This window comes from Taudactylus pleione, unplaced genomic scaffold (genome assembly GCF_031769625.1).
Source record: "Taudactylus pleione unplaced genomic scaffold, aTauple2 ptg000276l, whole genome shotgun sequence".
Lineage (NCBI taxonomy): Eukaryota > Metazoa > Chordata > Amphibia > Anura > Myobatrachidae > Taudactylus > Taudactylus pleione.
The window spans coordinates 4716318-4739459 of record NW_028284678.1 but is presented as its reverse complement, the minus strand read 5'-3'; the positions used below and the strand labels follow the sequence as shown (position 1 = coordinate 4739459).

Genomic DNA, 23142 nt, shown 5'->3' with positions numbered 1-23142 from the left:
CTATTATGCGGTACATCTATTATTATCTATCATTGTAGCAGTTGGATTGAGATGCATAAGCATGTATCTAGTTTTTACGTTTCTATGAATCAACTATTAGATGGTCAATCATAAACCACGGGCATAGGTTTATGCATTCCAATTATGAGGTTCTACAACATCTGATTCAGAGAACCGTATAATAATTTTTGGTTTCACATTAAATACAAGTGTGTACACCTATTTTGAGATTCACCCCTGAGGAAGTCTCATAAAGAGACGAAACTTGTTGGGTTTTAAAAGCAAGGTGGACACTACTTTAAACATTTTACAGATTGGAAGGTGAAAATTATCCTTCTTTAAAGATCGGTGGTTGCTTAATATCAATACTATGTAAGAAATGTTCTTCTACTATATTGTTGGAATTTAAATAAATAATATTATCATTTTAGAATTTTAATTGTTTTTTAATTTGTTTATTAATATTGGCCTTGGGCCAACTGTCTGGGTGTTTTGGTTCGAGGGTATCTTTTTATAGAACCTTGAGGAGGATTTGAAGCAAGCTCATTATCTGGACTAATTGATTTGAATTGAAAAGCAAGTAGGAAAAACAGCGAAATTGTCTCTTCAAACAGAATAGAAGACATAAATTTTAAGAGGGAGTGCATTGCATGTTATTATATAAAAAAAGTTGTGTTCTATTAAAAGCACCCCATCAGTAATTTGTTTGTTTATTTTCTATTTATATACATAATATTTCACTTATTAAAACAACTACGTATTGCTGTATCCTTCTTAACACTGCCAATTTAGACAATGACCTTGAATTTTTTTGCTGTAACCCTATCTATCTCTGCTCCAAACTTATCATACTTGAACACAATAATAATAACTGGACTGTTTATTACACCAGGGTAGTCAGTGTGGTCTTTTGATAAAGTGTCCATACCTTTCTGTTATTGGCTCATTTTTAGCACATTTTATTCTTAAAGCATATTTTAGAAGGCAAAAATGGGATTTTGGTACCTACCGGTAAATCCTTTTCTCTGATTCCACAGGGGACACTGGAGGTGCTTATGCTGGGGTATAGAGGCGTGGATAGCTGGAGCCGGCACTTTAAATAATTTAGAAGTGTGAAGCTCCTCCCCCTCTATGCCCCACCAGCCCTCAGTTTAGAAAATGAAGACCGAGAGTAGATGGAGAACAAACGGAGTGAAAGGGAGAGAAGAACACACAATAATCAAAACATACAACATACGGAACAAACCGAACAGGCAGGCGAAGAGCGCTGAGGTGGGCGTCCAGTGTCCCCTGTGGAATCAGAGAAAAGGATTTACTGGTAGGTACCAAAATCCCATTTTCTCTTTCATCCACTAGGGGACACTGGAGGTGCTTACGCTGGGGATGTCCCAAAGTTTTCCCCATGGGCGGGAGCGCTCTGCGGCGCCTGCAGGACAAGGCGGCCAAAACGGGATGCCGAAGTAGCAAACGTATCAAACTTGTAAAACTTGACAAACGTGTGAACTGAAGACCAAGTAGCCACACGGCACAACTGTGACATGGAGGCTCCTCTACCGGCCGCCCATGACTCACCCACAGAACGTGTGGAATGAGCCGAAATGGAGGAAGGAGGACGACGGTCAGCACTATTATAAGCCTGATGAATAGTCAGCCGGATCCAACGTGCCAAAGTCTGCTTAGATGCCGGCCAACCCCTCCGAACAGCATCATAGAGGACAAAAAGAGACTCAGATTTACGGAGAGACGCCGTCCTGGCAACATAGATGCGGAGAGCCCTAACCACATCCAAGGTAGAAGATCCACCAGAGTCCTCCCGCAACGACGGTACGACAATAGGCTGATTGATATGAAAAGCCAACACAACCTTGGGAAGAAAGGAGGCTACCGTCCGGAGTTCCGCCCTATCAGCATGAAACACAAGGTACGGTGGCCGACAGGACAGAGCACCCAATTCCGAAACTCGACGAGCCGAAGCGAGAGCCAGGAGGAGGACAGTCTTCCAAGACAAGTACTTAAGATCAACCTCCTCCAAAGGTTCAAACATGGGCGACTGAAGAAACCGAAGCACTAAGTCTAGGTCCCAGGGAGCTATCGGAGGTACAAAAGGAGGCTGCACCCGCAAGACTCCTTGAAGAAACGTCTGCACCTCAGGAATGAGGGCCAATTTTCATTGAAAGAAAATGGAAAGGGCAGAAACCTGCACCTTTAGAGTTCCTAGCCGAAGACCAGAATCCAGACCAGTCTGAAGGAAAAGTAGAAACCGGGACAACCGAAAAATTCTAGACGGAAGACCCCGACTAGAACACCATGAGATATAAGCACGCCAGATGCGATGATAATGCGCAGCCGAAACTGGTTTCCTGGCGCGTAGCATGGTGGGAATAACCACGTCCGGGATGCCCCTGCGTCTTAGGATATCAGTTTCAAGAGCCACCCCGTTAAACGCAGTTGCGCTAAATTGGGGTGTACGAATGGGCCCTGCTGTAGAAGATCCGGGCGTAGAGGAAGGGGCCACGGATCGTCTGACAATAGGGACCGAAGGTCCGAGAACCAACTTCTCCAAGGCCAGTTCGGAGCTACAAGAATGACAGAGGCTGTTTCTTGTTTTATCCTTTTTAGAAGACGAGGAAGAAGCGGAATCGGAGGGAAAATGTAAACGAAGTCATAGATCCACGGACTTGTCAGGGCGTCTACCTCTGCTGCCTGCGGATCCCGAGTTCTTGAAACGTATACTGGGAGCTGACGATTCAATCACGACGCCATGAGGTCCACCTGAGGACATCCCCATCGACGTATCAGCGCATTGAACACCTCTGGATGAAGCATCCATTCCCCGGGATGCATATCCTGTCGACTCAGGTAATCCGCTTCCCAGTTGTCCACATCCGGTATGAATACTGCCGACAGGATTACTGACTGTCTTTCGGCCCACCGAAGGATCTGGGTTACTTCCTGCATAGCCATGCGACTCCGAGTCCCTCCTTGGCGGTTGATGTAAGCGACGGCCGTCGCGTTGTCGGACTGAACTCTTACCAGACGAGCCTTTAGCAAGTCTGTTGCCTCTATCAGAGCATTGTAAATCACTCTGAGTTCCAACACATTTATCGGCCACTTCTGTTCTTGATGGGACCATCGACCCTGAAAGTGATGATCGAGGACTACAGCTCCCCAACCTCGAAGGCTGGCATCTGTTGTTATAATGATCCAGTCCCACACTCCGAATCTTCTGCCCGCTAACAGATTGGTGGATTGCGTCCACCAAAGAAGGGCCACTCTGGTACCGGGGCTTAGACGGATCTGTCGATGAAGAAGCAGATGAGACCCTGGCCCCTGTGATAGCAGTTCCAGCTGAAACTCCCTGGAGTGGAATCGACCGAACTGTAGCAGCACCTCGAAAGCTGCTACCATCTTCCCCAAGAGGCACAGACAAAGAAGCAGGGACACCTTCCTTGTTCTGAGGACCAGCTGAACTAACAACCGGATATCCCGGGCCTTGTCTAATGGAAGAAAAACCCGTTGTGAGGTCGTATCCAAGATCATGCCCAGAAAAAGAAGTTTCTGGGACGGAGTGAGAGGTGATTTTTTGAAGTTGATTATCCAACCGTGTTGGATTAGGGTCTGATATGTCAGTAAGGCCTGATTTGATAGAAGAGATACCGATGGAGCCTTGATTAACAGGTCGTCCAAATAAGGGATTATGTTCACTCCTGCTGACCGAAGGAGAGCGATCATTACTGACATGAGTTTGGTAAAGATGCGGGGAGCCGAGGATAACCCGAACGGCAATGCCCGAAACTGATAATGATCCTTCAATATGGCGAAACGCAGAAAAGCCTGGTGAGGTTCCTAAATGGGGACATGGAGATAGGCATCCTTGATATCCATGGATAATAGGAACTCCCCTGGTTCCAAGCTCGCTATGACTGACTGCAGAGACTCCATTTTGAAGCGATAAATCTTCAGATACAGGTTCAAAGACCTGAGGTTTAAGATAGGCCTGACCGAGCCATCTGGTTTTGGTACTACAAACAGGTTCGAGTAAAACCCCAAACCTCTCTGATGTTCCGGGACCGGAACTAGTACAGATGATACTACTAGAGAATGGATAGCCTCCTGTAAAACCTTAGCCTTGCTTGCAGGTGTTGGCAGACTTGTGGTGAAGAACCGAGGTGGAGGGGGGACTTCGAAGTCTATTCGGTACCCCAGGGAAATTAGTCTGCGGATCCACGGTTCTGTAGAGGTCTGGTTCCAAACCTGTTGAAAATCTTTCAGGCGGGCTCCTACTGCAGGAGGTCCCAGGTGGGACGGAAAACCGTCATGCCACCTGCTTTTCCGCTGGTTTAGGCTCTGGTCTACGTGCAACAGGGTGTGGATGACCTCTTCCTCTGCCACCTCTATGTTGCATGGGAGCACCTCTGGCTCTACCACGAAAGGAATGTGGTGCACGAAAGGACTGAAAGGAAGGTCCATTATAAGATCTCCTGGGAGCTGGAGCAACCGACGGAAGGAAGGAAGACTTACCCCCCGTGGCCTGGGATATCCATTTGTCCAGTTCCGGGCCAAACAGCATATCGCCTGTGAAAGGTAAACCCTCCACCGCACGCTTGGATTCTGCATCTGCTTGCCAAGCGCGCAACCACAGGGCTCTGTGGGCTGAAATAGCAGAAGCAGATATGCGAGAACTAATCTGACTAATATCTTTCGATGCTTCTCCCAGGAAAACTGCAGACTCACGGATGTGTTCTGCTAGTAGACGTAACTCTGCTCTTGATGTACCAGAGTCCAAACCGGTAATCAACTGGTCAGCCCAGCTGACCACTGCCTTGTTAACCCAAGCGGTAACAAGGGTGGGTCTAAGTTGAGCCCCCGCTGCAGTATAAATTGATTTTAGTGTTGTCTCCAACTTACGATCCGAAGGATCTTTTAGTACTGTAGCTCCCGGTACTGGAAGTGCTGTTTTCTTAGAGAGACGTGAGACTGACGCATTGACTGGAGGGGGTGTTTCCCACTTTTCCATCATGGCTGATGGAAAGGGACAACTAGACATAAACCGGCGCGGAATTTGGAACCGTTTATCCGGTTGCTTCCAGGCCACTGAGAGCTGCTGTTGAAACTGCTGTGAGAACGGAAAAACCGTAGAGCTCTTTGGTCGTTCATGAAATAATTCACACTCCTGGGATGCAGGTAGTACATCCTCAGGTAGATTCAGAACTTTTCTGACCACCAAAATTAGAGATTCCACCCCTGGAGAGGTGGACTCTAATTCTTGAGGAGAAGCGTCCTGTAACGCTTCTTCCAATTCCCCTTCTTCTGTTTCCTCCGTAGCGAGGAATTCTTCGTCCGACTCTTCTGATTGGAGAACAGTCGCCAGAGTACGCTTTTGTGTCGGTCTTTGGTAGGAGGTGGAGGGTGCAGGCACCACTGTACCCATCACCTGTACAAGGGTGTCTAGAGACTTAGTTAGCCCTTCCACCCAGGGAGGTTGAGACCTACGTGCCTCAGCTAACTCAGATGTTAAATCCGTCATAACACCTACCATGTCAGCGGCCCATGGGGGAGCAGGTGCGGCCGTAATAGTCATAGGCGGATCTATTGCTATACAAGCCTCACATAAAGTGGACCCAGCAGCATGCGGCTTGGATAGTTTGTTGTTACACTTAGAACAGACAAACATCTTTTGAGCCGCTTTTGTTCTGTTTGACATGGATACACAACAGTCACCCAGACAGAGTACAGCAATGAAAAGAGAAATAGAAATAGAACAGACGGCTGGTATGGGACACAGAGGAAGAGGCACTCCCCACTCTTTCCCACAATTAGATTCCCTGCCAAACACCCCAGTTACTCACAACCTCTTTGCCAGGGATGTAGCCAGGAGAATCAGCCTTCTGTAATCACTGCATACAGTCTGTAGTGGAGAGATGCATTTCTTTTATGAGTTAAACATGGCAGCCACACTGTGCACACAGCCCCTGTCGCATTCTCTAGACAGGGAGACGCTCTATTAGGACAGTGAGCCGTGCTGTTAGGCTCCGCCCCCTTTCTCTATGCCCTAAGGGCTAGAAAATGGCTGCCCCCGCCTGCAGGATCCTCTCCCCTCTGTGCAAGCCCCGCTAAGTAGGAGCCGCTAGCCGCGCTCATCAGCGGGGAGAGGGGAGAGAGTTGTATATAGTAAACAGCGCTATCGCGCTCTAACAAGCCAGCGCTGGCCGCAGGACAGGGGACTGGGGATGCGCAGATGATTTATACTCACTGCGCTCCCCTCCGGACAGCTCCTCGTGAACAGCACTCACAGGATCTTCTTCTTCCGTGTGTGTGTGTGCGGCAGTAAGGAGCTGTCAGATGCTTTTAGTGAAGCACTGCACACTCCTTCCTGTAACCCATGGAGTTAACAGGGTGCCAGTAACCCGGACCACACCTTTAGAGAGGTGGGGAAGGGTACTCAGAAAAAAAAAATGTAAAAGATGTAGAAATAATAAAACAAAAATAAATAAATATATGTTAAATAAAAGAAATAAACTCTTTGATTTGCTGGAGCACAGCAGGTTGTGACCAGCTCCAAGGGCACATTTTGTAAACTGAGGGCTGGTGGGGCATAGAGGGGGAGCAGCTTCACACTTCTAAATTATTTAAAGTGCCGGCTACAGCTATCCACGCCTCTATACCCCAGCGTAAGCACCTCCAGTGTCCCCTAGTGGATGAAAGAGAAAACAGCAATACACATACCAATATAATAAACACATAAATATAGTAAATGCATAAATAGTTAAAGATGTTCAAAATCCTACCTGCAAAAAGGTACAGTCTAACACAGCTCAATAAACCATATTGTTAGTAACATACTTTAACAATATCCATTAGTTCCAAAGGAATTTGAATGTTGCTAATATTTCAGGATTTCAGATTTTTTTTTCTTCTTTTTTTACCGTGATGTTTCTAGATCTCACTTACGGAAGAAATAGAAAGAAATCATACAGTTTTTATTGAGGAGGAATATAATGACTCAGGCAACGAAAAATAAAGTTGTTTTCAAATACAACATTTTTCATCTAACTAAGCTATATCTTGCCTTGAAGGCTATATTAGCAGACATATGCACGCTGTCACAAAAAAACCTGGTGTTTTCTAATTTACTGCAGTTCAGTTGCTGACTTGTGTCTTTTGCCCTACCAGGATATAGCACAGTAGGTCAGGAACACTCATTAAAAAGAGAGCTTGTCCCATGAAGAATCTAATTCTTTTCCTCGTCAGTTGTTCCAATTCTTTTTTCAAAAATGTATATTTTAATAAGGGAAAACAGTAGATACGTTTTTAAATATCCAGTCATCATTGGAAAGATGCACAACACACCTTTGGCGGTGCTCGTTTCATCAGTGCAGAGAAAGTTGACTTTAAAGTAAGTTCTCACACCATAGAGTGTGAGAACTTACATGAACAGTGGTGTTGCTGTGGAGGCACAAAACAGAAGTAAGCGACTGTAAATGTGATCTCTTAATTTCTTACCCATCACAGGGATAAGATTTTTTCAAAGGTCCTGTCCCTGTATGTTTGTTATGATATACTCATGCAAATTTTAAGTTTATACCCCTATGGAGGTGGCAGAGAGAGACAGAGGGTGACGACTGGGTAAGACATTGGTGGCTGGGGAGGAAGTGCAAAGCAGAGGGTAACAGGAGCTGTATAGAGAGACAGGGGGAGGCAGTTGGAGACAGGGGGAGGCAGTGGAAGGCAGACGGTGACTAGGGAGAGGCAGTGTGTGACTAAATGGGTGATGGGGAGAGGCAGTGGGTGATGGGGAAAGGCTGTGGATGACTAGGTAGAGGCAGTGAGTAATTGGGAGAGGCTGTGGGTGACTAGGGAGAGGCAATGGGTGATGGGGAGAGGCAGTGGGTGATTAGGAGATACAGTGTGCCCACAGCTTGAGAACAGATGACCTAGCATGGTCTATAAAATGACAGTTGGAAGCTGATTGGATACCTTGGGCAAATTCTCCACTTTTATCTCTTTCCAAGGTTTGAAACATCTCCCCTCCAGTGTTTTTTATACCACAAAGGCACATTCACATTAAACACCAGCTGCTGCCATATAGGAGAAACATTTTACAGCTGCTCCTCCATATCTGACATGGGCTGGGAGTGTGGCTCTTGGCTATGGTGTCACAGCTCAGCTCTACACTCCCACTCTGAGGAGCAGAGGATGAGGTCTCCATCTCATGCATGCTAAGGTAAGGATCCGCGGAGCCTACACATCTAAGAAGGGAGCTCTGCCTAGCAGCCCCAGAGCTAATGCTGGCCCTGGATGTAGATGTAGACATTTTGTGGAAAGATCCAACATTCATAGGTATGCAGGGCCATAGAGAGACTCGATACAGGCCCAGGGAAAGAGGGGCATGGTCAAACAGTGGGAGGCGTGGCCATGTCCCTTTTGGAAAAGAAAACTAATTTTTGCAGAACTGCTTTGTGGTGCTGCACACTGGGGAGGGGGGCACTGTGAGCCCCTCAGGCCAGCACAAATCCAGGGGGGAGCAGTAAGAAGGGGGGGCAGTGGACCCGTGTCCCTGCCGGGCCCCTCCAGCAAGCCCAGGTAATTAGTACCCACTCCCACCCCCTCGGCGCCCTTGTAGGTATGCACTGTATTATTTTACAAGTGTTTTGGGATATTGTAAGGCAAGATATGTCAGTGACATTGGTCCCTCATGCCTCAGAGATGTCACAGGCTGCTTAAATCTTACACTGCATTCTAATGTATATTAGCACAGCACACTAAATGGTGGCTGCCACTGAGTCTATTACATTAAAAAGGAGAAACTGCATTTTCAATAACATGCCTATGGATGGCAAATGTGGTTTTTATAATCATAAATCTCAAGGTTTCATTAAATTAACAGCACAAGCTCACTCAGATCACTTATCATTACTTATTCTGCATCTCAAGTATATGTAAAGACAATAACCTTAATATAGAACTGAAATTTTCCCTGCAACCAGCCACATAATGAATAATCATGTTCCGCGACTAGGTCTAATGTCAGCCTAAGGTCGTGAGCACACAGCAGTTTTAACTCAGCCTTTCTTCTGTTTGACAGAAGGACAGAGTAAAGATACTTGCATAGAGAACATTGATCCCTGGACACAAGTGATGCTCCGACATATGCAAGAATCTGTTTGCTCTTAAGGATCAATGTTCTATATGCATATATCAGTTTCTTCTCCACTTTCCAGTTAAAAACCATAACAAAGAAAAGACAGCTACAGTATAAGACTTATACATGAGACATCTGTTTGTTTGTTTGTTTGTTTGATTGCAATAATCTCTAGAACCACTGAACCAACTGTGTTGCAGTTTTCACCATTGTGTAGATCATTTTCCAGGCAGGCCGGTTTTAGGATAAGGACCATCACGATCGGTCATCAGGGGGCTGTGGGCAGGGCTCCACGGGGAGGGTTCCCCTGCATTACACTCGGCAAGTTTAATATATTTTCAGCCCTACAGTATGCCCCAAAGAGGAGCTTTTGCTGTGAGCAGTGAGAGGAGTCCAGAGCCTGCAGTAAAGAGGGCAGCTGCCACCTGAGGAGACCCCTTACACAAGCGCTGGTGTACCTGCTGTACAGGGACCCATTATGTGTGGTGATCGGTGGAGCTCCCTGTCATCTGGGGAGGCTGTTGCACTTTCCTCAGTGATGAGAATACCGGAGGGCAGTCACTGAGGAGAACAGAGGGCCGGCTCAGTACTGGTACCTAGAGGTGGTTCCTGTGCAGGAGGCGTGGCTCAGTACAGGGGATCTGGTGTCCAAGTGGCAGAGATCACCAGAGTGCAGCCCACTGAGGGAGGGAGCCGGCTGCCTAGTGAGAAACAGATCACCGGCATCCACCTGAGTGGAGCCTGGTACTGCAGTGTGCACTAGGGGTGCTATTGGATCTGCTGGGGCCATATAATCTTTGAGGTATTATTACGTGAATGATTGATTGTGAAGTATATAATCATTCTTACTTTCCGATAGAAAAGATATGTCCTAAAATAAATACCATAATGATGGATATTGTAATCTTTGATTATTATTATTATTATTATTATTATTATTATTATTATTATTTTGATTTATTTACAGTATAATGTGCACAAATTTCTGCAATGGTGTACATAGCAAAATATAAAAAAAGGTAAACAAAGTAACAAGTTAACATGATTCCAGTACACTGTATACTTTTGGCTGAGGAATTGTGCCTAGGTGGAGGAAGGAATCAAGAGGTGGAAGGGCCCTGCTCAAGAGCTTACATTCTAATAGGAAGGTGGAGTTATAGGGGTATGGGGGAGATAGAGAGAATGAGAGAGAGAGGAGAGAGTACAGTACTAAATCAGGCAGATGACTGACTGATAGTTTGGCAGAAAGAAGTTAGTTTTGAGGGTGTGTTTGAAGCATTGGATGTTGGGGAGAGTCTGCAAGATGAGGGAGAGCATTCCATAAGATAAGGACAATGTGGGAGAAGTCTTAGAGGTTATAATCAGTGGAAGGAGAGGTGGAGGTCACCGGCCGACTGGATAGGGTTGGAAGAGATGTGGAGGTTGGTGATGTAAGAGGGAGAGGATAGTGTAAGAGTTGTGTAGGTAATGGTAAAGAGTTTAAACTGGTTCATGTAGGGCAGTGGTTCTCTAACTCGATCCTTAGGATTCCACACAGGTCACGTTTTGCAGGTCACCGAACAGGTGCACAGGTGTATTCATTACTCACTGACACATTTTAATAGATTCACAGGTGGAGTTAATTATTTCACTTGTGATTCTATGAGGAGACCTGGAAAACATGCACTGTTTGTGGTCCTGAGATTCAAGTTTGAGAACCTGCAATGTAGGGGATATGGAGCCTTCCCAATTAAAGCTTATAGTCTAAAACAAACACACAAACACACGTGGGTGTTTGCAGTATGGGAGGAAAATATGACACAAGCAAGCACAGGAGAACATACAAACTATACACAAAGATGAAGCTATGGTGGGAATTCGAACTCAAGAATCATGTGTGGCAGCAATGATAACCACTGGGATGCTCCATTATAATAAAGTGACATAAATATTGATATCTTACACAACTGTTTCTTCAATCATTCCCAATACTCATGTAAACTTCACACATACAGTTTTAAAAGTTCTTAAAATAAAATAACTTATAAGTAAGTGTGACTATTGTGAAAATGACCAAGTAGTAGTATGGACCGTGGCATTCTGCTGGAGAGTAAATATTTAAAAAAATAAGACCCTAAGAGAGAGAGTCTAATTTTGAAATTCAAATACTAGTATGTACTTTAGTTTGAATTATTCTGTTTTATGTCTCATAATTTGTGCACTGCCTAGAGGAGGTCAGCTCCATACAGATCATATCTTAATATGTAAATTAGTAAGCTGTTCTTTGATAATTAATCTGCTTTCTTTACAACTTTGTGAAAAGTCTTATACTCCAGGCTCAATCTACAGTACAGTACAGGAGAGAATCAAATATAAAAATGAATGCATTGGGAAAATAAAATCTATATTGCAAAAACTTTCTGATAAAAGATGTTAATAATTCCTATTTCCTAATTCATGACTACTGGCATAAACTCTATATAGTCACATGCTGAAGATTAGGTTGCCATAGGAGAACAATTATTTCACATTTTATTAATGTTAAATCATAAAATCTTTAAAACAAACTTTCTATGTAAGGTACTTGAATAAAATGTTTTAGCGCTTGTCAGTTTTATTTATTAAGCTCTTCTGTTTGTCAGGATGCTTGTTACCAAGCCAATGCTGATGGGTAGGTGATCAAGACTCCCAATTTCACAGGCAGAGCGAAAGTGAATTTTTTTTTCACTTACCTTCTTCTACAGCTAAGGGAGCAGACCGATGCATTTGCGACATGGGCCGTATTCAATTAGCGATGAAAACGGCCATTTTCCCCCAAAAACCAGGCAAAAACGCAATTTGAGAAAAAAAACTGGAGAAAAGTTTTCTCTATTCCAGATCAGGCGAAAAAAAATGCATAATCCCTATTTTTGGCTAAAAATGCAGGGATTTCTTTCAGAAACCTTTGGGCAGCCCCTCTAATGACACTTTAGCTGAAAAAAAATCGTAAGTTGCGTATGTTGACGAAAAACGGCCGCTAAAATTTCAGTCAAAATTTATTTTTTTTTGTGAAAAATCCATTTAACGTATTGGGGCTGGTATTTCGGAGTGCCATAAGGATGCGTCAAGTGTTCTAAACATCGCACGTGGCTGGCGCAGGCATTTTTTTAGCGGTTATAAAAAAACACCTGCACTAGCCACGTGCGTGATTTAAAACAATTGGCGCATCCATATGGCCCTCTGAAATACCAGCCCCAACAGGTTAAATGCATTTTTCGTGGAAAAAAAAAATGACCAAAATTTCAGCGGTCGTTTTTTGCCAAAGTGCGCAACTTATGATTTTTTTCCCGCTAAAGTATCATTAGGGGGGCTGTCCAAAGTGTTCTGTAAGAAATCCCCACATTTTTACCCAAAAATAGGGATTTTGCTAATTTTTTCGTCTGCCCTAGGCTGGAGAAAAGTTTTCTCCAGTTTTAGGCGAAAAACGGACGTTTTTCGACGTTGTTGGCGAAATTGGCCGCAAAATTGTCCGGTCGTGTCCGCAATATCAGCTGATCAGATGGCCAACTTCACCAACGACTGCGAAAATTGCTGATTTTGCTTGTAATCTAATACCCACCATAGTTGCTGGTCACATGCACAAACGGCAACATTTGTACTAAGCCAGGCCAGCCCCCCTCCTCAGCACTGAAGATGGAGAACACTCGCTAAAGGGATTATGCCAGGTTCCTGGATTTAACAGATAGCGGTAATCTAAGACTACCGGTATTTGTCAAGCATCATTCTTGACATCTTTTTGATGGCGAGAGTGATGCGGACCCCATTGCCAGCAGTGGAGACTCAGAAGTGCCTTTTCTGCTTCAGCGAAGCCTTGTAGGCACTGCCCAGTTGCCCTGTCATGCACATGTGCAAACGAACTGTCGTGCATGCACTTTACAGCGGCACCAGCAGCCCAGCGGAGGACCCCGCCGATGAGGAGGACTTAGCGGGACCTCGCTGGAGAGGTATTAGTAAATACCAGTGAATTTTTTGTTAGTATCACAGTGATACTAAATGAAAAATTCTGCTGGTATTTGCCTTCAACATATATGGGGTCCTGAGTCTGTTACAGACACTTTAGTAATGTTCCTATATCACAATAAGTGGTACAGTGTAACAGACAGCCTTCTAAACATGGGCTCATGGGCGTAGCTATAGTGGGTACAAGGGCAGGGGCGTATCTACCCATTGGCCAGGAAGGCACTAGACAGGGGCGCCGGTCAAAGGGGGGGCACCGGCCAAAGGGGGGGCACCGGCCAAAGGGGGGGCACCATCCAGCAGTGCCACCAGCATCCAATGGGTGGACTACCCTGCTAGTCCTCCAGGCCCTAAGTGTAGGGCAGACCGCAGTGAGAGCGGTCTGCCCTACACAGTTTACAAACACACAGCCGGTGGTGACTCTCTATTTGTTATAGCAGCTAGCCAATGAGAGTCAGACAAACTCTCATTGGCTGCTGCATCAATGGAGGGAGCCAGGTGGAGCTCACTCATGAGCTCCGCCTTCTGGCTCCCTCCGGCAGCGGGTTATGGGAGAGACATCAGGACATCTCTCCCATCCCATAGTGCAGAGCGAGTGCAGGCCTGGAGGAGTGGACAGCGGCGGTGGTCGGCAGGAGCGGGGATCAGGTAAGTTGCTTTTTTTTCTGGCACAGCATAGTGGTGGAGTGTGGCTACTAGGGGGCACTGTATAGTGGGTGTCCGCTACTGGGGGCATGTTATAGTGGGGGATGGTAGCTACAGGGGGCACTGTATTGTGGGGGTCGCTACTGGGGGCACATTATGGGGGGGATGGCCGCTACTGGGGGCACTGCATAAGGAGGACTACTACTGGGAGCACTACATAGGGTGGAATACTATTGGGGACACTGCATAGGAGGACTACTACTGGGGGGCACTTCCTGAAATTATAGGGGGAGGGGGGCACCAGTCCATTGCCTTGCCAGGGGCACTTGGATCCCTAGATACACCCCTGTACAAGGGGTATCATTGCTATGGGGCCCAGTGGCTTAGGGACCTCCAGACCCAGCTCATATACTGTAGTTGTCTCCCAAAAACCTGAAATTGCCTGATAAGAAATTGGGGAGAGGGATCACTGTATATCCCTCTAAGTAAAGCTCCACACAGTAGTATGATTCATCTCCCGCAATCTTGTTTTATGCTCACAGACATGGCTTACTAATTAGCTGAGTTAATTAGTAAGCCCAAAACTGTCATATTTGTGAAGCTGGTGGGAGGAAGGGGGTAGGAATTGAAGGCCCAATTTAGACCCACTTGCTAGATGCTGCCAAAGTATGCAAATCCTGCGTTCGCACGGCAAGGCATTAGCACACCCACTATGTCTTGGTGTGCGATCACGGTGTGTATTTAGTAGAGATGAGCAGGTTCGGATTTCAGAGATCCAAGCCCACCCGAATTTACCAGATTAGAGTGGGATCCAAGCAGGCTTGATTTTTCCTGCCTGACCCGGATCTGAAATCGCGTCAAAACTATAGAGTCTGAAATCTCGTGGTTTGTGAGCTTTCATCTCTATGATTAATGCAGTATATAAGGGACCACGCGACGGATGCAATTTCACTCTGGCTGTGGAGACTGAACGGGGAGGGTGGGTAGTGTAGGGCTGGGAGAGGTGCTGGTGCTGTATGCTGTGTCCTGGGCTGGTGCTCTTCCATTCTGGCTGGGCTGGTGCAGTAACTGTGCTATCTGCTGTCCATCTGGGCTGCTGCTGATTCACCTGGGCTGTCTATGCTGTCTGTTGTGTCCTGGGCTGGTGCTGCTGATCCATTCTGGGCTGGTGCTTATCTGTCTGCTGTATCCATCTGGGCTGGTGCAGAACTGCAGATACATCTGGGCTGGTGCTGTGTCCATCTGGTTCCAAGTTCTGGGCTCAAAAAAAATATATACAAAATATATAGTCAAAAAAAAAATCAATCAAGTTGCAACCTAGTGCTGCCTGACTCCAATCGTGCTAATAAAAAAAAAAATCAATAAAAGTGTAATTTATTTTTTTCTGTGTTTGTGTGTGTTAGACTTAACCGCTGTACCGCACAAGATCCAGCCAGCAAAGCAAGTTGCAACCTAGTGCTGCCCGACTCCAGTCGTGATCAATCCGTGCTCTGGGCCATAAAAAGTTCTGGAGCACAAAAAAATTCAAATCAATTGTCTTTTTTTCTAATAATTGTCTGTGTATCTGTGCGTGTTAGGCTTAGCCGTATAAGATCTAGCAAGTCGGCAACGCAACCCAGTGCTGCCCGACTCCAGTCGTGATCAATCTGTGCTCTGGGCCAAGGTTCTGGAGCATAAAAAAATTTAAATCAATTGTCTTTTTTTCTAATAATTGTCTGTGTGTCTGTGAATGTTAGGCTTAGCCGCACAAGATCTAGCAAGTCGGCAATGCAACCTAGTGCTGCCCGACTCCAGTTATGATCAACCTGTGCTCTGGAGCTTAAAAAAAATAAAAATAAATTGTCTTTTTTTATCTTTAACTTTAACTGTGTGTGTCCGTGTATCCAGCCAGCAATGAAACTTGTAAACTAGTGCTGCCCGACTCCAGTCGTGATCATTTGGTGCTCTGGGCCCAAGTTCTGGAGCATAAAAAAATTTAAATAAATTGTCCTTTATTAGTCAAATTTTTTTTGTGTGCATGTCAGCCACACCTGGCTGTCATTATCATCGGCGTAGGTTCACAAGGGTGCTGTGCTCCTGTCTGTCGAGGGGCTGCTGCCCAAAATAATAAATAAACAATTTTTATTGTGTGCATGTTAGCCACACCTGTCATCAGCGTAGCTGCACAGGGATACTGTGCTGCTGTCTGTCAAGAGGCTGCATGAATATTGCAATGAAAACTTTTTTTTTAAGCTATTGGGTTACAAAAAGTTGTTTTTTTTATCTTAAACATAGCAGAAATGTTATCCTAACAGCTTATAAAGTTATATGCTCTAAAAAACTAAAGCCTATATTTATTTACAAACCTATATAGAGTAGACATCCTAAATTCTAAAACTGTTCTATTCAAAAACGTAAACAAAAGTCAGGAGAGGCCTCGGAGAACATGAAAAAAGATGCTCTAGGTGCTGAACCTCAAGGAATTTCTCCATCATGTTCTGCAGTGTTGAAAGGTTTCATTCACATGTTTTCTATAAGGCAGTTCAAAGTTACAGCCTTCAAAGTGTCTGGCTATAACACCCACCTTTGCCAGGAATTACCAAAGATTATTACAAGCAAAGGATTCATCTGTCCAGAATCTGTCTGTGAATTCATCGATCGTATTTGGCCTGAATGCACTAAGACATCCAGTGATTCTGTTACTGTGTTCTGTAGCTGAAATTATTCCTACTTGAATCGCAAACTGAAATACAGAATAGTAAGCACAGACAACATGGAGGCCTTTGTTATTCTGCTGCCTGCATGCCAACCAATACCTCCCAGACTACACCCACTGGGGGGACCAGGTCTTGATAATGACCATCCCCATCTGTTTCTAGGCCTTCTTCTTCCAAACCATCCATCCTGGACTTCCTGTCCAAAAGGGTGAGCAGGGTACAGAAAGAGGAGCTAGATGTCCCCGATTACATTTTTTTATCTATAATAGATGATGTGGAGAGATAAGAGCTTCAGATGTTGGAACAGGGGCTCCCACCTATTTGGCTTCCCTCCAGATAACAGAGCTCTGTTCCTCAGGAAGTGTCTATGTCTGAGCTGATACGTAGGTAGCCTCTGTCTGTTGGTAAGCACCTGCCAGGAGATGGCAACCAAAAATAACAACAACTATAATAATGTGTCCACTGATAACCAGCCTGATCCCTTAACAGCAACATACCCCATTTGGCCAACTTATAACATGACACCCAGTTTGCAGACTTCTCTTCCTTATGACACTAATCCAATCAGCCATGTGTGGTCCATCAAATTTTTGGATTTCTATATTCTAGCATATTTACATATCTAAGAAGTGGACAGTGGGAACAATGGCAATTTGAAGGCCACTAACTAACTCTGTTTTTTTTTAATTTCCCTGTACAGGTTGGGAAGTTCCATTACAGAACAGAAGGTTTGCAAAGGATTATTTAAGTCAATTGTTTATTTATTTTTGGAAAGCACACTTCCTGGTCCCCTACTGTGATGAAAAAAATCCACTCCCAGCAAGCAGGCATGGCACGCAAGAAAGAATTCCCAAGAAAGACACAACGTAAGACTTAAACCTTAAATCTGAAATGTTGCATTTGCTGCTCTGTTCTGCTTGTTCACATATCGCAGATGGTTAAGTGGGCAGTGGGAACAACGGCAGTTTGAAGGTCACTAACTAAATATGTTTTTTTATGTCCCTGTACAGGTTGGAAAATGCCTTTATAGAAGATATGGAAAGCATTATTTAAGTCAATTGTTTATGTTTTTTGGAAAGCACTCTTCCTGGTCCCCTTCTGGGATTTAGAAAATCAACTCTCAGCAGCAGCAGCCAAGCTCAATAATTCTTCTGTGGCAAGGACTGATGTAAAAGTACTGTATCACATTTTTTGTAAATGCCTCCTCCCCTCCCCTTCTCCCTTTTCTTTTGAATCAAAAAACAAAATTAAATTTAATACCAATCAACCCTTCCTGTCCCTACCCTTCCTTCAACTACATACATAATCCAACTCCCTCAGGCCTCTCTTGAATAATAAAAGTGTTTCCTGATGTGCCATGTTTGAAGTTGAACTGCCATGTGTTTGTGCCGCCCACTGCTGCAGCTTAGCTTAGTCAGCCAGCCATCTTGGTGCAAATTTTGGGCCTAAACTAGATGAACAAATCAATATTGTGAACTGTGAGTGGTCAAAATTGACTGGAAACGAGTAGAAATAAATGTTATTGAGGTTATTAAAATTGTAGGAACAAAAAAGGTCCATTTTATGTGATTTTAGCTGTTTTTTAATTTTAAAGAAAGAATCCAGATCCAAAACCAAACCACAAAAACAAAACATGGAGGTGAGGTTTTGGCAAAACCAATCCAGATCCAAAACCAGAGGAGATCCAGATCCAAAACCAAAACCAAAACATGGGTGTCGACACACATCTCTAGTATTTAGATGTCCACCAGCCTGTCATAAGACGGCTACTTTCCCTTAGTAACACACATCATCTCCAGGAAGTGTATACAACAATCGGTAACATCGAGTAACATCGGACCCATATGCAGCACTTGTGGCTGGCCAAACCCTACTGCAAGCACTGTGAGTGCTTCAGTGTGTAATTCAGCCATGTGACATGTATGCTGACGATGCGTCTTAATTATGTATGCCTCTGAAATGGCGTTAAGATGCACAGACATGCCTGCATGTGCACCATGACACCCCCGTTTCCATCGACGAACCCCTATCACCACCCACAAACGTCTCGTCCTGTCACTCATTCTAGCAAGGCGTCTATGTACAAGGGGTGATTGCTTTGTGATTGCATGGACTGGTTTGAGCACGAGCACTGCATCTTATACGCATGCGCAGATTGAAAAGATCGGTAGGCTACGTGGGAACCTAGCCTAGCAAGCAGGTCTGAATTGGGTCCTGAGCTCCAAGATTAGAACTGTCTCAGTGTGCCTAAATAAGAAGATTTCCTCAAAATCAAATGTCCTGAATTAGAAAGCATATCCTTCAGGTTGGAGCTGGTTGGTCCCCATCCCCTATGTGACATAATGTGAACTGGAGGCTCTATTTGTACCTGCAGCACTACAGTGGGGGAATACAATGTGGTATAATATGAACTGGTGGCACTGTGTGGTATAATGTTAACCAGGGAACCGCTATGGGGCATACAATTAACTAGGTCACTACTACAGAGCATAAAATGTACTAGGCACTGCTACTGTATGATGCATCAAATGAAATATGGCAATATTATGGGGTATAGAATGAACAACCACTGTGGAGAGAGGTGTCTCTCTTGAAACATTAGGGAGGGGCCTCTACAAAATGTTACTATGGCACCTGCAAATTTCAGGCTACTCCCCTGCATGGGCTATCTGACTCTGCTGAAAATTCCTCTTCAGAAGAGGAAATTCTGTTAAAAAAATAATTATTAACCCTGTCAGGGCTGACGACAACAGGGATACTTCAGAGGCTAAAGGAGTCACTCAGGCTGTGCAGTCTCTTTCAACTGCTGCCTTCACTCTTTATCTCTTGAAGAGTGTTTCTTCAAGAGATGCCTGTTCAGTATGAAACAACTCTTTCCCAGTTATTGCCTGTAGTTGGAATACCTCCATGGTCCATAGCACCCACCTATACATGCCTCAGACCAGCACTATGCACAACCATGCACAACTATGCACAACCATGCTCCCATGGGGTTGAGTCAGCAGTGTACACTGCACTATTTCATTCTTATGAATAGGAGTCAGAGGATGTTACAAGAACCAGTGCGTCCCCTCGCAGAGCTAAATATAGTGACCTGCAAATGGCCCAAGTTACATTGGTGGGCAGAATGTTATTGTTACGCTAGAGGATTTGTCTTTACCCAGGCAGGGTTGGGTGCCAGGAGCTGGGCTGGAGGCTATGTACATGAAGCTAGGTGGCATTATTAGGTTCCTTTGGATGAAGTAGAAGGAACTGAAACTGGATAGTGCTAGCACAGAAGAGCTACTAGGTGTGGATGGCACTGGAGGAAGCTCAAGGGTAGCTCTTTGGTGGTAAGGCTTAGCAGAGATGACTGGGCTGGGACCAGTGTTGCAGACCAGACTAGGTATGGTATTGTGGGATGTGCTTGAACTGGGTACTACAGACTGGGCTGGGACCAGTAATGCTAACCAGGCTGGAACTGGCAATGTGGACTGGGTTGGGTCCGGTTATGCTGACCAGGCTGGATCTGGAAATGCTGACCAAACTGGGGCCGGTAATGCTGAACAGGCTGGAACTGAAAATATGGACCATGCTGGAACTTGTAATGCTCATCAGACAGGGACCAGTAATGCTGACCAGACTGGGACTGGTAATGCAGACTGGTCTAGAATCGGTAATGCTTACCAGACTGGGACCAGTAGTGCTGACTAGTACTAAAACCCACTCCTAGTGGTAAAATAAAGTCCCAAGTATTATCATCCAAATAAGAGATAGTAATGTTCCGGGATATAGGTTTAACTCATATATATTTTGGTTCAAAAATAGTTCACTTTACCGGCTCAAATGTTAATATAATAAAATTCGATGTGATACAGTTCCAGAGAGACTGTTGGGGAATTAATCTGAGTTCCATTTAGCACCAATCAAAACAGCTGGCTGGTTAATAGCATTGGCCAAGTTGTAGTAAGCGGAGCTATACAGCCAAAGTGTGCCGGCTCCGTATGTACTCACAGCCTCCACCTGTAACGGAGTCTCCACAGTGTCCCGACTTCTATGCCTTATGTGTGCACTAAGAAGCAGGTATTCCCCATCAGGGCTTTCACTTGTGATGCGGTCTCTATGTTCCCCAAACCTCTATGTCTCACGAATGTATCAGATGGCTGGTATCACCCTCAGATGGTTTGCAAGGCAAAATATAGCCAGTGTGAATAATCCACAAACCTTAGAGTTCTTAACGCATTTTTCCATTTATCTAAGATTCTAATGGTTTCTTCTGAGGAAACCATTAGAATCATAGAGAAACGGAGAAACTTATATATATATGAGTTTAACCTCTATCCCGGAACATTGCTATCCCTTATTTGGATGATAATACACGGGACTTTAATTTACCACTAAGGAGTGGGCTTTATTATTCTTTCTGGAATTAGCATTTCTATATAAAATCTGGACTATAAATCCAATGGTCCTCATTGCTTATTATGCAAATCGGCAATTAGCTGATTTACGGTATCACGTTTGAAGTGTTTTACTAGCTGTTTTTAAGAATCAATTATGTTTCATGATTGATATTAAAATTGTGATTTAGATTTATCAAAGAGATTTACTTTATTTTTTAGCGCTTTCTATAATTATCTTTTACATGTTTTTGTATTTATGGAGTGCTCCCAAACACTCCTCTTGAAAGCTGCTTGATTAGTTGTTTTTTATTGTTATTTATTATTTATATAATTTGTGCACCTGATATATACTTGATTTAGTCTAAAATATTTTTTAGTACTAAAACCAGTAGTGAAGACTGGGCAGGTAGCAACAGGGCTGGAATCAGATAACTGGACCTGACTGGAACTAAATGATTGGACAGGACTGGAACTGAATGATTCAGCCAGACTGGAACCACATAACTGGATCAGACTGGAACTGGATGACTGAATCAGACTGGGACCGGACGACTGAACCAGACTGGGACCTGATGACTCAACCGGACTGGGGCCGGATTAATCAACCGGACTGGGACTGGATGAGACTGAAACCAAATAGCTGAACTAGACTTAAAAAGAACTGAAACCAGATAATTTGACCAGACTAGAACTGGATAACTGGACTGGAACTGGATAGCAGGCTGCGCTGTCTAGGCAGGAGCAACTGAGAAGACTGCAAACCGCAAGACACCAGGTTGGCATCTGAGGAGTCAATATTGTTCTGGCAATTGGTTAGTGCTCCAGGAAGTCTTTTTTATAGGGTTGTTGTCCCACAAGTGGATGCAGTCAACTGAGTCTGGACTGGATTCCACACCTATTTGGCTGAGAGTGAACTGGTGACAGAGGCCAACATAGCAATGTCCATGCACCAGTACTGGTGGGAACTCCAGCATGGTAACAGGCTGAGTAAAGCACACCTCAGGGACAGCCAAGAGAGACAGAGGAGGGGCAAGTAACGGGACCTGAGAGCCCAGTGCATGACAGACTCCTAATAAAATGTACATTTTGCACTGGGGACTGAGTGAGTACTCTCAAGTATATAATTTTGCCCTATTAGCCTTCAACACAGCCCTCATTAAGGAGGAGGCAACTGAGTCTGAATCTGTATATGAAGTGCTCTGGCTGTCAATTTTTTCAATGCCAATTTCTGTTGTGCTTCCGATTCAGACTCAGTCGCACACAGATATACAAGTGTCACATATCAAATGAATCAGTGCAGTCTTCTGGTGCTTCACAGTCACCCAGAAAAGATGCAAAATGATGCTCGGCGCAAGCAGTAGTGTTGACAGGAACAAAGATTGAAATGCTTACTCTACAGTAAAGTCAGGCATCAGTATAATTATTCAGAGGTTCTGTGGCACAGTATGATGGCCTCACAGGTGTGTATGCCATGACGGATGGGGTAGAAGTTTCTTACAAAGCATTTAGAAGACATGTGCTGGCAGATGCTGTACATCAGTCACTGAACTTTTTGACCAAAAATGTATTCACTATACTCAACAAGAGATGACCTACACGTACATACTAGTGTCATGACTGCCCCATAAATAACAAATATATTCAATGTAAAGAATGTGATTACTTACAGAAGTGTTCATTGGCTTTTACCTGCAATATCTAACTTGGTTATCTTTTAAAGTACCTGTCCTATAAGAATTGAATACAGTTAATACCACATTTTCCAGATTTAATTAAATCCCTTAAGCGATACACAGCAAAGTCAGTTTAGCAGATCCATTTCCCTTAAAAAAAACATGTAGGTCACTGTAATTCTATTAAGTTGAAATATTGAATCTGATAGGTACGTCAAGTATTTTTTTTTCTGTATACAGTAAATGAATTGAAGGTCATTGTGAGATGCAAAACCCATTTATAATCGTGCAAACAAATGTTAAGCTTCTTGGTTTATGAAATTACTCATCCTTTATACACAGTGTTGACTTCTAGGGATGATGAATAATTTTTTATCATATATCATCTCAGCTATTACAGACTGCAGAATCAATAAGCTAAAAGGACAAGCATTCCTCCGAAAGAGTATCATTACCTTTCATCAACAATCACATTACGCAATTATGGAGTTTACTGCTCAGAGATCATAATATACAATAACTATGTAGCCAGCACTTTGCTAACAATCCAGGATGTTAATGCAATACAAAATAACTGTTCAAGCAGAGATACAATATAAATATGTAATGCAACATAACATATTGTTACT

General features: G+C 44.2%; 1 protein-coding gene across 1 annotated transcript; it reads right to left on the bottom strand.

The window, feature by feature from the left end:
- Nucleotides 1–458: 458 nt before the first annotated feature.
- LOC148513575 (uncharacterized) lies at nt 459–19679 on the bottom strand. Its single transcript, XM_088481703.1, has 3 exons — nt 19599–19679; nt 4414–5116; nt 459–604 (listed from the first exon to the last, which is right to left on the bottom strand). Exons 1-3 carry the CDS (start codon nt 19677–19679, stop codon nt 459–461), a joined length of 930 nt encoding a protein of 309 aa, XP_088337829.1.
- Between the last annotated feature and the right edge of the window lie 3463 nt (nt 19680–23142).